Raw genomic sequence first — 14115 nt, 5'->3', positions numbered from 1 at the left:
TTAGCACATTTCCATGTCTTAAGATACTCTTTTATTAGATTTTAGAAATATTTGTACAACTTTGATAAACTCTGAACATATCTATTTTATGCACTATACTCAAGTACTGTACAAAACTGCAATAAATGACACTATACGACTACATATGTCTCTACCAGAAGACATCATCATAAAGGTGTATCTTTTATTAAAGGTCAACTAATAACTGCTAATGTATGTGTGAATCAAAATATTTTTGATTGGCCAAGTATACTAAAATCTAAATACAGTACACAATTATTACTTATATCATGATTTACCAGGCCTTTAGGGGCATAAAGAATCTTTGCAAAGGCTCAGATGAAAAACAATTTTACTGATCAGTATTAAATGTTCATATAAAATTGCAAATGGCAACTCCAATTTTGTTGTATTTGTGTATATGAAATACAGTTGATACCTACTGATGATGCATGACTTTTTATTTAAAAAAATAACATTCAAATCTTAGCAAAATCATTTCTAGTATACAAAGTTGTTGTAAAGTTATGTCAGCGAAATGTAAAGTTGCAATTTACAAAAGCAGCAGTAAATTTTATTATATGGACAATCTCCTAAACTTAAATCATGGTTCCTGTTTCTCTTGAAAACAATGCTTTCTGGGACACATACAGGTAAATATTTTAATGGCAGGTTTTAGGATAACATTAAGCAAGGAAAAAGAGTGTATTATATTACTGATCTACTTAACCCTGAAAGATTTCTGAGTGCTTTTATGAACCTGACAATAATCCAATTAAGAACAAAATCAAAAAGCAAAAAAAAAATCCAGCTTTGCTGAACCAGACAGCCTGGCTTAGCAACATCAAATAAATAAAACAGTGAAAAGAATAAGAGTTTCACTAGTGGAAGTAGGTTGATATTGGAAATTTGATTAACATTTGCTTTTCCCTGAAATAAATTAGAAGAGTTTATTAACAACTTCAAACAGGACAGAAGTAAGAAACTTGTGGCTTTTGCCATATAGTAGTCTTTACTACTTCTTCAGCCTAACTAGTATCCAGAATGTTTGTGAACAGTAGAACTGTATGACCTCCGTACTCTGTTATGTACATGGGTACTGCTATTGTATGAAACAATTACACCTTTTTAAAAAAATCACTTTTTTAAATGACAGTTTTTTTCATTAAAGTAGAATTAGTTACTTTATAGAAAAATATTTTAACTTTAAATTAAAAAAATACTGTTCCTAAATAATTATGTAGGATCATATCTTCATTTCATTGTACGGAGAGAATATAATTCTGTATATTTGAATCCTAGTTTAACAGAACTCCCCTGGGTGTAACTTTTAAAGAGCTGGCTATATTTGCCATGGGTGCTATCTGTTTACAGACCCATGAATTAACACTGTGTCCCTCCTTTGGAGATACACAGATAAGACATCTATATACACTCTGTACATAATGGTTCACAGATTAGCAGTTATTAGTCGGACTGTACATAGCGAACAACCTATCTGATTAGAATGATGCTTTAAGTCCTCAGTGCAATTCAGCTTTTAGGTTGATGGCGCAAAGCCAAGTAAGACAGGCTCCCTGTTTAAATATGTAGCCCAATACACTAAATTGAAAGTACCAAATAAGACTGGAAAGACTATTCTAGACATTCTGTCAATTTTGCTAACACTGTTGAATGTCTTCTTTGCTTCCTGTGGCTTCGCTTCTGGTTTTGCCTTGTTGGGTTCTGCAGTTGTAGCACTCTTGGAGATGGTTGGTAGCACTGAGTCCTTGGTAATATTTGGAGCATAATTGGCAACAGCCACTGCATAGGCATTGTTTTTCTTAATGACAGATGCTTTTTCTTTTTTCTATTGGAAGACAGCGTGAAGTTAAATATTTAATGTGTATTTGCCAGAATAGACTTAATAAAACATCATTTCAAATGTAAAAGAAACAAATGAGTATGTGTGACTATTTTAAAATAAATACCAAGAATATCATACTGATAAATTCAAATACAAAGAAAGACACTTCCAGTCTATCCAAAAAGAAGGTACAGGTAACATAGGAATGCTCTAAAAACATGGATGCTTGCACCATCAAATGCCCTACTGAAGTTATATGAAGAATGGTCTGTTATTGTGATTATAAAGATAACTGCAAAAGAGTTGGTCTTTTTCTAGCTGCTTTGTATCTGGCTCCTTACAACAGAATTGCAAGATCTTTAAAATTTTCTTACCTGGCATTGTAATAAAATTAAAATTAGGCCATCTTTCCCACATAAATGTAACATCACTATTATTTTAACATCTTATAACATACCACCAATACATAAAGGAATTTCAGTAATGGTCTACATTTTTAAGAGATTCCGGAGAAATATGTGTGTGTTTACATGTATATATACATAGACATACACACAGAGGTGAGAAAGAGATTGCAATTAAGAGAAAGAAGAACTCTAGCCTGGTAGTTGCACAAGTAAGCTGAGAACTAGCCCAAGAACTACTTCTGTTTTTCAGAAACTATTGCTTAAAAACTGCGTAACAGTGATGAAAATGGGGATTAGAATCTAAAAAATAACAGAAGGTAAGAAAAGAGGGATGGAATGACAAGAATTTAATGAAGTACAGCAAAGGGAAATTTAAGTCCTGCACCCAGGGAGGAATAATCACATACACAAGTATGGGTTGGGGCTAATGGGCTGGAAAGCAGCTTTGCAGAAAAAGCCCAGGGGGTCCTGATGGATCCCAAGTTGAACACGATCCAGCAATGTGCCCTCACAGCAATAAAGGCCAACAGCCTCCTGGGCTGCGTTACAAAAGGCGCTGGAGCAGGCCAAGGGCAGTGATCATTCCCCTCAACCCAGCCCTGGTGAGACACACCCGGAGTGCTGGATCCAGTTCTGGGCTCCCCAGTTCAAGACAGAGATGGCCATAATGGAGCGAGTCCACTGAAGGACCACAAAGATGATTTAAGGCCTGAAGCATCTGAAATATGAAAGGCTGACAGTGCTGGGACTGTTCAGCCTGGAGAAGAGAAGGGTCAGGAGGGAATTTTATCAATGTATATAAATATCTGGTGGGAGAGAGTAAAGAAGACCAGACCAGACTCTTCTCACTGATATCCCGTGGAAGCACAAGAGGCAGTGGGCACAAATTGAAATATAGAATACTCCACTTGAACATACAAAACCCCCGGTTTTACTGCAAGCATGACTAAGCGCTGGAATAGGTCGTCCAGAGAGGTTGTGGAGTCTCCATCCTTGGAGATATTAAAAAACTGTCTGGATATGTCCCTGAGCAACTGTCCCAAACTGACCCTGCTTGGATTAGAGGAGTTAAATTCGACAATGTCCAGAAGTCCCTTTCAACCTCAGCAATTCTGTGTTTTTACAGGATTGTGTATGCTTTCAAATGGCTAAAGTTCGGCCAACAGCAGTCCAAGGGAGAGGCTATGCCCATAGACAGATACAGGGATGTATAGGTAATGAGTATAGGCTTGAGTTTTTAGACATATATAGGTACAAAGACTAGCTCTGCAATAACACTGTAATGCTATAAATTGAACCACTGTTTTGCAGCAATCCAAAACTAAGGAACTTCTAATAATCTACAGGAAAGAATGGAAGGTTTTCAGTTTCTCAGGAAGCAAGGCTCTCCATATGTAGTTTAGAAGCAGGTAAACAACGATTAGATTCAGCCTATCTCTTCCACAAAATACAGAATTAAAGAGATGAACAAATAGTTAACTTCTGGCTCATATAAGAAATCATCAGCTGTTGTATTTGTTTGGTTTGATTTTTAATCTAATGGAAGTGGCACAAGTGAGGGAATTCTTGTGACATTTCTCATACAGGTGCATTCCAATTTTTTACTTCCACTGGGAGGCATCTACCCAATTTGCAATCTTGGTTTTAAATTAGCTCCAATTTGATATTTATCAGGGCCATCTACAAATCTTGAGAAGGTCTTCATGGTTAGATGTTGTGCCCCAAATACCTTGTCTCAGGAGATGCTGTTGCATAAAAAGAAAATCTAGGATTGGGTGGGAATTCAGCATTATTCCTTATTGATTGGAGTATGAAAAAGGGCTGATCAAATATGTAGTTTGTCCCTGCATCTGCTTTCCTGTGAGAAAAATTCCATGTTGACAGCACTTAGATGGGAATTTCCATGTAACGTGAACACAGATGACTGTCACTAAGGAAACATATTTCACTTTATTTGGAGAAGAGTAAGCCTGGCTTTAGGTGCACAGATGCATTCAGCAAAAATAAGAGCAAATTACCAAATCAAATTATGAGAGGAACACTCTAATTGATCTATAATTCCTTCCTTTCAGACACACCTAGTGTGTTTTTAAAAGGTATCTATAGTATCATTAATGAGACCTGCATAATAAAGATGAACCATATTTTTGTAGGAGAAACTACAAATATGTTAAAAGTTTAGCTTTTTGTTAAGTCAATTTGAAGAAAATTCACTAAACATGTGAATGGTATATGAATCTTAAAACACAATGGCTAATTTTGTCATTGTTAGGGAAGGAACACTACCTAGCTGTTAAAACAGCTGCCACTACTAAGATCATGAGACAATGCTGTTGTATTAGTTTAAAGGAAGAGCCAAAGGATGATCGGAGAGTTTATAAGGGCTCCCTACATTATTACAATGCCAGGGCAGTGTGCCAGTCTGAAAAGCCTCACTTGTGACATCCTGATGAACTTGTAGTGATTCAGTACCTACTTCTAGCATGAGGGAAGAGATCCTGAAGCTATGGATAGTTCATGCCCTTCCAGAAGCCACAGGGAATTATAAACAATGTACTAATTTCCTCTAAGTCTCCTTTACCATTAACTGAACATTTTGTCTCTTTACGCATTGTGCTTTATGTATTCAAAGTGCTGAGAAACCATCAGTTAATTAAACTTTGCTTCACGTCTACTATTATCATTCAGGAAGCAAACAATATTCTATCCTATTTTAAGAAGAACCACAGAAATCAGAGGACTATTTTGTCAGAAGAAATCCTTTCCATTGGTAGAATCAGGGACTGGGATAGGACAAAATTATATAATATACTAAGTCAGTCAAAACAAGTCAGCTTTAACATCTGTTCTGTGTTATTAAAATGATAAACTGTAAAGCTTGACACAATTTAGGCGTATCACCAGTTCATTTTTTTTTCATGAAACAAGAAATTCTATCAGGTTAAAATTTCTTCATGCTATCACACCTACTCTACTATCAATACCAGAAAATTAAGGCATGACTGTGTTTCTGCACATTCAGTGCATCAATACATAATAGGTGAAGAAGTACTCAGAATTTTGTACTATTGCTATTTAAATCAGTTTAAAAATTAATGTCTGCATATCATTAGGGATAAGTTTCAGAATACTGAAAACGTTCAAAACTTTTAGATTTTGTTATTAATAGTTTTTACATATATGGGCATTCGGTTGTTTTTCTGATCCTTAGTTACCAGGAAAATTAATACACATTATATCTCTCTGTAATCTTTTTCTTATTTCCAACTCAATTGGATTAAATAATAAAAAAGTGATCAACCGATATAATCCAGATTAACTTTTCTGAATAACCAGATAAACAGTTGTATCTGAGGAGTCAAGAAACAAACCAGATAGTTCACAACATAAAAAACTAATGTGCTTGATAACCAAATCTGGATTATTGAGACCAGCTACATCAGAAAATTATTGAGATTAGCTACATCAGGACAGATATGTTTTCGTCAGGACAGAAAATACTACATTCTTTTGATTTAAAGCATAATATATGTTTTGATAAAATTGGCTATATTAAAAAAAAATTATTACAGCTGTTTTAGTGCAATTGACTGGAAATAGGCTATTTCCTTAGGACTTACCTTATCATTCACTACACTTTTTCCATCCCAAGCCCATCCTCGTTTTGTGAAATAATTTACAGTTGCAAATTCAATTAATGCAGAGAATACAAATGCATAACAAACAGCAATAAACCAATCCATAGCTGTTGCATATGCTACTTTGGGGAGTGAATTTCGAGCACTGATGCTCAGTGTTGTCATTGTCAACACAGTTGTTACTCCTGCAAGGGGACAAAAAAAACAGAACATCAACAATTTTACCTGGTTTTGAATGTTAACAAAAATACAAACCAAAAATTATTATGGTATGTTTGTGAAACACAATGGAAAATTTGGTTATCTAAATTGATGACAAACTGCCAGAACCATATTAAAGGCTGCGTCTGGAGTTTCCTTTGAAGAATTTTAATTCAATTTTGTTGTCTAAACTTCCCTTTTTTAATCAGCTGAAGATTTTACTTACAGGAGAGAGATTTTTTTTTAGCTATCAGGACAGGTAAGGGACAAAATTAATGATTCCTTAATGAAATCATAATACTTTGCAGCATTACAGTAATAATGATTAATATGTTAATATTTGGTGGCTGGCTTCACTGCAGTGGCTGCAGATCTGGCACCCATCTTCACTGACAGTACCACACAAATTGACTTTTGTTATTAGAAAGAATTAAATTATCTTTTCTTTTTTTTCTTTTTTTGCCAGTAGCTGTCTCACTAAGCATTCAGTGACATAGTTGAAGACATAAACAGCTTAAGTTTTCATTCAGGTAACATGGATTTTTTCTGGAACAGCATACTGATTTGAAATGCCAGATTATTATATTATGTGTCAGAAAACAAGACTTGATGATCCAGGAAGATTGTTCTTTCACTGTGGCAGTTATTACAAGCACTTTACAGTACTTTGTACATAACAAAGACCCAGTAGGAAGCCAGGAATTACACTCCAAAAAAAATCAGAAAAAAGATACATAGAGGAAAGGAAGAGAAGAACATTTTTCCAAATCAGTTTTAGCAAGCACAAACCCACAGCCACAAACGCAGTCTCCTTTCCTTAAGTAAATCAGTTCTCCCACCTCAGGCTGAATCACACTTAGACAAACTAAACTATTCCCTTTGTGGCACACCATTAAACACATCTCCAGAATGAAAAGCAATGCAAAGTGATATACTTAGCACAGATCAGCAAACCTACACTCCATTATGACAGGCAAAGGAGATGCCGTGGCAGAAATAATAGTAACAGCACATCACAGCTTCAACAACTACACACTCATAAAATTGTTGTAAGGGGATTCGCAAGAGTCACCGTTCCTAAGCCAGATCCTCCACTGTCAGCAATCTGTCACCTGGGTAATGCAGGACTGACCTAGCTCAAATTTTCCTTCTGCTACAGCAGAAGCATTTTTAACCACTGTGTGAGATGGAAGAGAGACAGCAATTACACCTACTCAGACCTCTTCAGGCTTTGCAATTTTCATCCCTCCTCTAAAGAATCTCCATCTCTGAGGGTGCTACAAAGGATGACAGAGCAAAGCTAAGTGGACTCAGCCTCAACGCTGCTCTCCCTTGATGTGCTTCCAAAGGCCTGTGCGGCAGGGAATACAAGGCACAGAAACGTCCTGCTGAGTCACACAGTATCCAGACACCTCAGCAAACATAATTCTCTAATTGCTATTTTTCAGCCTCCATAAATTAAAGAAGTGGATTTGGTCTGGAATCAGCTGTGACACTGTTGGGATCTACTAGCCTATACAAAGAAAAGGAAGCAGCTGTCATACTTTATTGTATGAAAATGTGTAGACAATATATTATGTAACGAACCTATTCTCTCCTAACACTTACACAACATATGGCTTAATTATTTTCAGCACCTCAGGGAAAAGGTAGTCTATCTTACATTTAACATTATCACATGCAAATTTTAACACCGGTCCTGAGCTGCAGATAAATCACTTTAATTATACAGAAGTATCAGTAAAGTGATTGTTTCTCAGAGATAAGGTGACCTTATCCACATGTAAATATATACAGTTGCTAAGGTACTGTTCTGTTTAAGTCCTACCTTGTAGCATAAACTAATCTTCTGGAATCCTCAATGGCTTCTTCAGAAATCTAATTTAAGATTAACCGCTGACCTTTTCTGGGCTCAATTAAAACATCATGAATTTACATCTTGTATCTTGCTACCAGTTGACAATTTCTCTAAAAAGCTCAGCAAGCTACAGCACTTTATGACTCAAATGCTAGTCAAACAGCACATTGTCAGACAATTGCCAACACACTTTCATTTATTCCTTCACTCTATGAATTCAGCAACGTTCAAGATACCACAGTCATCTAACCTGAATTGAGTGAGAAAAAATTGGACAGAAAATGTAATCTGTGATGCTTGTCAGTTCAGGAATCTCTAGTATTTTTATACTTGCTATTCTTCTTCAGTCAAAAGATGGATGATTTTGCACATTATAGTTAATTTGAAAAACCAGTGTTATCATGTCTTCTTTCAAAAAAGGACTGAACAGACATAACCTGCATCCTTGTCACTGTTAAACCTGAGAGGACTTAAAAATTATTAATCTGGAGGAATATGGTCGACTTGTAAAACAAAACACATTTATTTCACAAAGATTTAACTTAAAACCTCACAAAACCCATATCCACTGACCCAATCAAAAACATTCCTCATTGCATTATCTAATTCATAACACTAGTGAACTAAAATTGGTATAAAAACCAGCGAGTATAAAAAACAGAACTACCCCCTACAATGAGGTAGTCAAAATATTAGAGGAAAATAATCTTCTCTCCTAAATCATATACTACTCGAACAGCCTAAATAATTTAACAGGCTATGTAAAGACTGCATGCTATCTCACTACGATTTAGAAAGACCAGTTTATATAGAGGTCATGAACTATCTTCTATAGCCCAGCACCCAGGAGATGAGGCACTGAATGGTTGCCAGGAGGACATGGAGAGGTATCGTCATGTAAAAGACCATGAGCAGTCATCAGTTTGTCTTTAGAAATGATCCAAAAAATAAACCATTGACAATTCCCTTCTCTGAAGAGGACCAAGCATTTTATACTTGACAGTAAATATACCCCAACTTCATCACAACTTTTGTTCTCAGCAGTGCATGCCTGTAAAAGCTTAACACCTTCTATCACTACAGGTTTATCCATTCATGCCAAGATTGGAGCTACTTGATTGCCTAGGATCTTTTTTATGGTGCTGCTTTTGAAATGACATCTGCTCATTGGAGAGAGGATATCCACCTCCAGGGCTGCAAATTCAACACTTTTCACTGGCACTAAACTTATGTATGTGGAAAATACCAGGTCTGTCATATTTTGGATTCCAGGACAGATGGATACCATTCAGGATGTGTTTACAGTTAGACAGCCACCTTTGGGCAAACAATCAACATCGCGTAACGGTATAGGGCACTGCCATGCAACAGCGAAAGAGGTAAACTGAGAAAGGAGAAATTCCTAACTAAAAACATACAGTGGAAACTGGAGGAGCCAGCACATAAATATTAAAGTTAAAATCTGTCATGATGACTAGTTTATGCCCACATTTGTGTGCAAAAGTCAGTTTACGCCTTGACAAGGACAAGTTCTTTTGGACTCTAATTTCACCTCTTATGTATCAACTGGTTTTTCTAATTTAACACATTTTAGTCAATTTAAATAATGTCCTAGCCTTCTTGTGTTAGAATGTGGACATCTCCTTTGAAAATGTAAGTAAAAGACCTAAATAATGAGTTACCAAAGGACATGTCTGTAACAAAACAGGTACTTCAGCTTTGCAAATAATTTGTACAAAATGCTTAAAATGTGTTCCATTTCTTATAATGTCATGCTACTCCTCCCACAGTTTTATCTTTTCACCACAGCGCTTTGCAAAGTTACACATAATGGTTGAAGAATATATCTCAAAAGGATTAATAAATTACTTTTTTTTTATTAGAAAGCTAATTTCATTGCTCTATTATTTCACTCTTTCTTTTTTCTTAACAGTAATTGCAAATGTCGTTAGGTAATTAGATCACTCAACCTAATCCAAAACCTGAATAGATTTATAAATACAAATAACACAGCAGAAAGAAAAGACTGTTGTCCCTTCTACAGAGATACAGATCACTACTTCATTTTATCACTCCAAGAGTAAACAGTTTGAGGTCTAAACAAAAGCTTAAAAATTCTGTAGATAGCATAATTTTAAAGTATTATACCATAACATTTGGCAACACTCCATACTGTTTCCTTTTTACTTATGCAATGTGTATGTATTACTCAAGAATACAGTACAAAAGGAGTGTACATTGATGATTCTGCTTAGACACCAGGAGAGAAGTCTGAACAGCCATTGAGAGAAAGATTGTTAGAATATAGCTCAAGTGCTCTATCTACCCTTTTTACTAAAAGAACACCTCAAAAGGCCAGGAGCCTTTTCAAATAGCATGGGAGGCCAAGGACCATAACATAATCTATTTCCAGAAAAGTTGCACTCAGGCAGTCAGTTAAGCTACATAAACACATGACGAAGTCGGTGCTCATGTTGATTCACTGCACCAATACCGAGCAATGGAACAGAGTTCCCCTTTGATTGACAGCCAAGCTGACTCCCAAAGCTGAATGGCAAGTGCTGTTTACCCCAGCTCCAATAAAAGTTGCCTGTCATTATGCTGCTATTGGAACATGAGCTAGTGTCTTGACACACCAGTGAGCTGAGAAGACATATTAGTTCATTTGCAGCCAGCTCAGTCTCTAAGGGCTACAGTTTTCCAGGTATGCTTGCCCACTGCCTACCAGTAGAGTGTGAGATCTACAGTTAGCAGAAATTCCCAATTAAGAAATTATCAACTGAAATTTGTGAGTGGTGGGATATCTCTAAAGGCACAAAGATAATCTGCAGCATGTGAAAGGACAAGTAAATAAAGACAGCTGAGATTTTTTTCAACAAAATGGGAAAAGGTACTTTCTATATACAGAACTGTTCAAAAGGAAGGGTCTATGTTATTCAATCCCCATGTAAAAATATGCGGAGAACAAACCTGAACTTTTCTTAGGTTCCCCTTTCTGTAGCTGCACAATTAAAAAGTCTGTCTATTTCGTGTCTAAATGGTTTTTTGCTTCAAAACGTACATTAGTTAATATAGGTTCAGAAAAGATAAACTAAGAACAAGCAAAACACATGGATAGGAATGCACCATAAGTATAAAATGATCACAGAGAACAGAGTCCTGACAAAAGAACATAGCTATATGAATTTAAAATTCTGCATTTTGGACAATGTACTGAAAAATAATGCGACTATTAATTTTTGTTCTTGCCTGCTTTGGGTATCAAAGAATATATATCTAGCTACATTCATTTTAACATTCACATTCCTACTCCATGTGAGTTAAAACACACAGATAACTGTAGCACTAAGAAAACTAATTTCTGATTTTTCTGTCCCCCGCATCTAATGCTGCTACTCAAATATATGTGATGTGTCTAAATGTTATGACCCATTAAAAATGAAGCGAGAATTCAATAAGCTGCAGAAGATTAGTTTTGCTAATATTGTTGACACTAAATGCGTAACAATAAACACATTACTAAATGAAACAGATTGTAATCTTGCACTAAATGAAGGCATTATGAACCAGGCTTATTCCCTTTCGTTAAAAATGCAATCAAATGCTTTTCAAATTTATCTGCTAGAGAAAACACATTCAAGACTTATTTAATTAATGATGATAAAACTTTCTTCTTCCAATAATTTAAAGTAAAGTTGAAACAATGTAACATTAGGCCATAATTCATCTGAGATAGCTTAGGTCAATATTAAATAGATGCCATAAAGGAAAGGGATTAAAGAGCTCAACTATGAAAGAAGCCTCATTATACTAAGTCCTTAATGTTAACCTAGAACTTGAAACTACATTGTGAGAGAACAGAAAGGGGAAAGAAAAGTAACTTCTTTCAAACATGAAATAAATGTTAAGTGGTGCTTTGAATAACTGGGAGTTATGTTTCTTTGAAAGGAACCGTAGTCCAGTAGTTGGTCCTTTCCAGGACTTGGTAGCTCTCAAGAATGTACTTGAAATAAATTTCTCATTGATTCTGAAAAACAATTCATCAAAACTAATACTTTCTACTTAATCATATTTTAATATTGATATATTTATTACACAATACAAACATGGGTATCTAGCAAGTGACTACTCCATATAAAAATTAAGTATAATCAATAAAAAATTTAAAGTAGAATCTCCTGCAACTTTTATATTCCCTGCTGGAAGCAGCTTGTTTTATTAACCTAGCTCTAGTATGGGCTTCATGTGTCACTAGGTGGAGTCTACCTGAAAGTACCACCTAAATGAGACCTTGAGTGTACCTGCTCAGCTCTAACTGTCAAGATTAATTCAGTACGAGCCAGAAAACAGTAAGAAGCAACAGATGAACCTTGTTATGAAACTATGGCTAACTACATGTTTTTGTAACACATTTGGGCAGGACACCAAAGGGTATCATAAATCCCAGTGACAACCACTGCCAGTAGGTATGGAGAAAGACTGAGATATTCACCTGGGGCTACGTGATTAGAGAGGCCACTGGCAGCTTATGCTGACAATCTCATCCAGAGTGTAGAAGAATGTTAAGAACTAGCTCCTCAGGGGACATCCAACCGAAGGTAGAAGGCTAAGCCTGAGGTACAAATGCTGCAGGCAGGGGCTAGGCTGCCTCATCAGGCAGAGCCTGGACATGTCTTCTTTGCCTGGGTTCAGGGTGCCGGTCTAAGCTGGTCTGGAGGGGACGGAGCCCTGACTGGTGTGTGAGGTGCATGTCTGTGTGGCAGGAATAAAATACTAGCATAGAAATTGCTATCTCCTCAATATACCCAATGTGCTTAGTAAACAGATTTTAGATTTTATGTCACTGGGTGGTGTGGTTCTGTTCTTGCAGCCATCCTACCCAGTTCCCTCAAGACATCCTTGATAATGGACACTGTTCATTATCCATATTATGTTAAAACCTCAGGAGAGTAAAGCAGCAGGCTGCCATGGAGGTATTACTTATTTTAAAAAAACCAACGTAAGTTAAACAAAAAATAAATCAAGAACAATAAAGACATATGCAGGAAGGGAGTCAACATTCTAGCAAAATTATCCTAGTGCCTTGTTACTGATGTAGTGCCTTGTTACTGATGACACAGTAAGAGAAAGTGCAGTTTAGGAAGAGAAGATGTGAGACTTTTTTTTGGACAAATCAGTTACACTGTCCTAAATGCAGAGGAGGAGGTACAGAAAAGGACAAAGACAGAGATATAGAAGGATTTGACAGTGTACTTGCAAGGCTGGAAAATGGGAATGTGCATTTTAATAAGCACAAATGGACAAATCCACAGAAGATTTTGAAGAAAGAGGGGAGGGGAGGGGAGGGCAGAGAGAAGAGAGGAGAGAGAAGAGAGAAGAGAGGAGAGAGGAGAGAGGAGAGAGGAGAGGAGAGAGAAAAATCTGCCTGATAACTGCCTGGGAAATAAGGCAGTTTACATTCTCACCAACAAGGAGGGGCTGGTGGGGAATGTGAAGCTCAAGGGGAGCCTTGGCAGCACTGACCATGAAATGGTGGAGTTAAAGGTCCTTAGGGCAGGGAGGAGGGTGCCCAACAAGCTCATTACCCTGGACTTCAGGAGAGCAGGCTTTGGCCTCGTCAGGGAGCTGCTTGGCAGAGTACCATCGGATAAAGCCCTGGAGGGAAGAGGGGCCCAAGGAAGCTGGTGAATATTCAAGGATCACCTCCTTCAAGCTCAGGGGTGATGCATCCCAACAAAGAGGAAGTTGGGAAAAAACACCAAGAGACCTGCATGGATGAACAAGAGTTCCTGGACAAACTCAAACACAAAAAGGAAGCCTACAGAGGGTGAAAGCAAGGATAGATAGAGCAATACAGAGAAATTGTCTGAGCAATCAGGGATCACATTAGGGAAGCTAAAGCCCTGATAAAATTAAATCTGGCCAGGGACATCAAGGGCAACAAGAAAAGCTTCTATAGGTACATTGGTGATGAAAGGAAGACTAGGGAAAATGTGGACCCTCTCCAGAAGGAAACAGGAGACCTGGTTACTCAGAATGTGGAGAAGGCTGAGGTACTGAACAATGTTTTTGCCTCAGTCTTCATCGGCAAGTGCTCCAACCACACCACCCAAGCTGCAGAAGGCAAAGGCAAGGACTGGGAGAATGAAGAACCGCCCAGGGTAG

The 14115-nt window shown here is 37.0% G+C and overlaps 1 protein-coding gene across 1 annotated transcript in view; it reads right to left on the bottom strand.

Moving 5' to 3' along the window:
- Positions 1 to 1307: 1307 nt before the first annotated feature.
- Positions 1308 to 14115, bottom strand: part of GABRA2 (gamma-aminobutyric acid (GABA) A receptor, alpha 2) — a 60360-nt gene continuing 47552 nt past the window's right edge. The window contains exons 8-9 of the mRNA XM_009697734.1: positions 5874 to 6076; positions 1308 to 1849 (exon numbers count right to left, since the gene is read on the bottom strand). Coding sequence (XP_009696036.1) covers positions 1541 to 1849; positions 5874 to 6076 — 512 coding nt within the window. The 3' untranslated portion in view covers positions 1308 to 1540. The remainder of the gene's footprint in view (positions 1850 to 5873; positions 6077 to 14115) is intronic.

Source organism: Cariama cristata, unplaced genomic scaffold, assembly GCF_000690535.1.
Source record: "Cariama cristata isolate BGI_N322 unplaced genomic scaffold, ASM69053v1 scaffold4963, whole genome shotgun sequence".
NCBI classification, from domain to species: Eukaryota; Metazoa; Chordata; class Aves; order Cariamiformes; family Cariamidae; genus Cariama; species Cariama cristata.
This window is presented reverse-complemented; position numbering and strand designations above follow the sequence as displayed.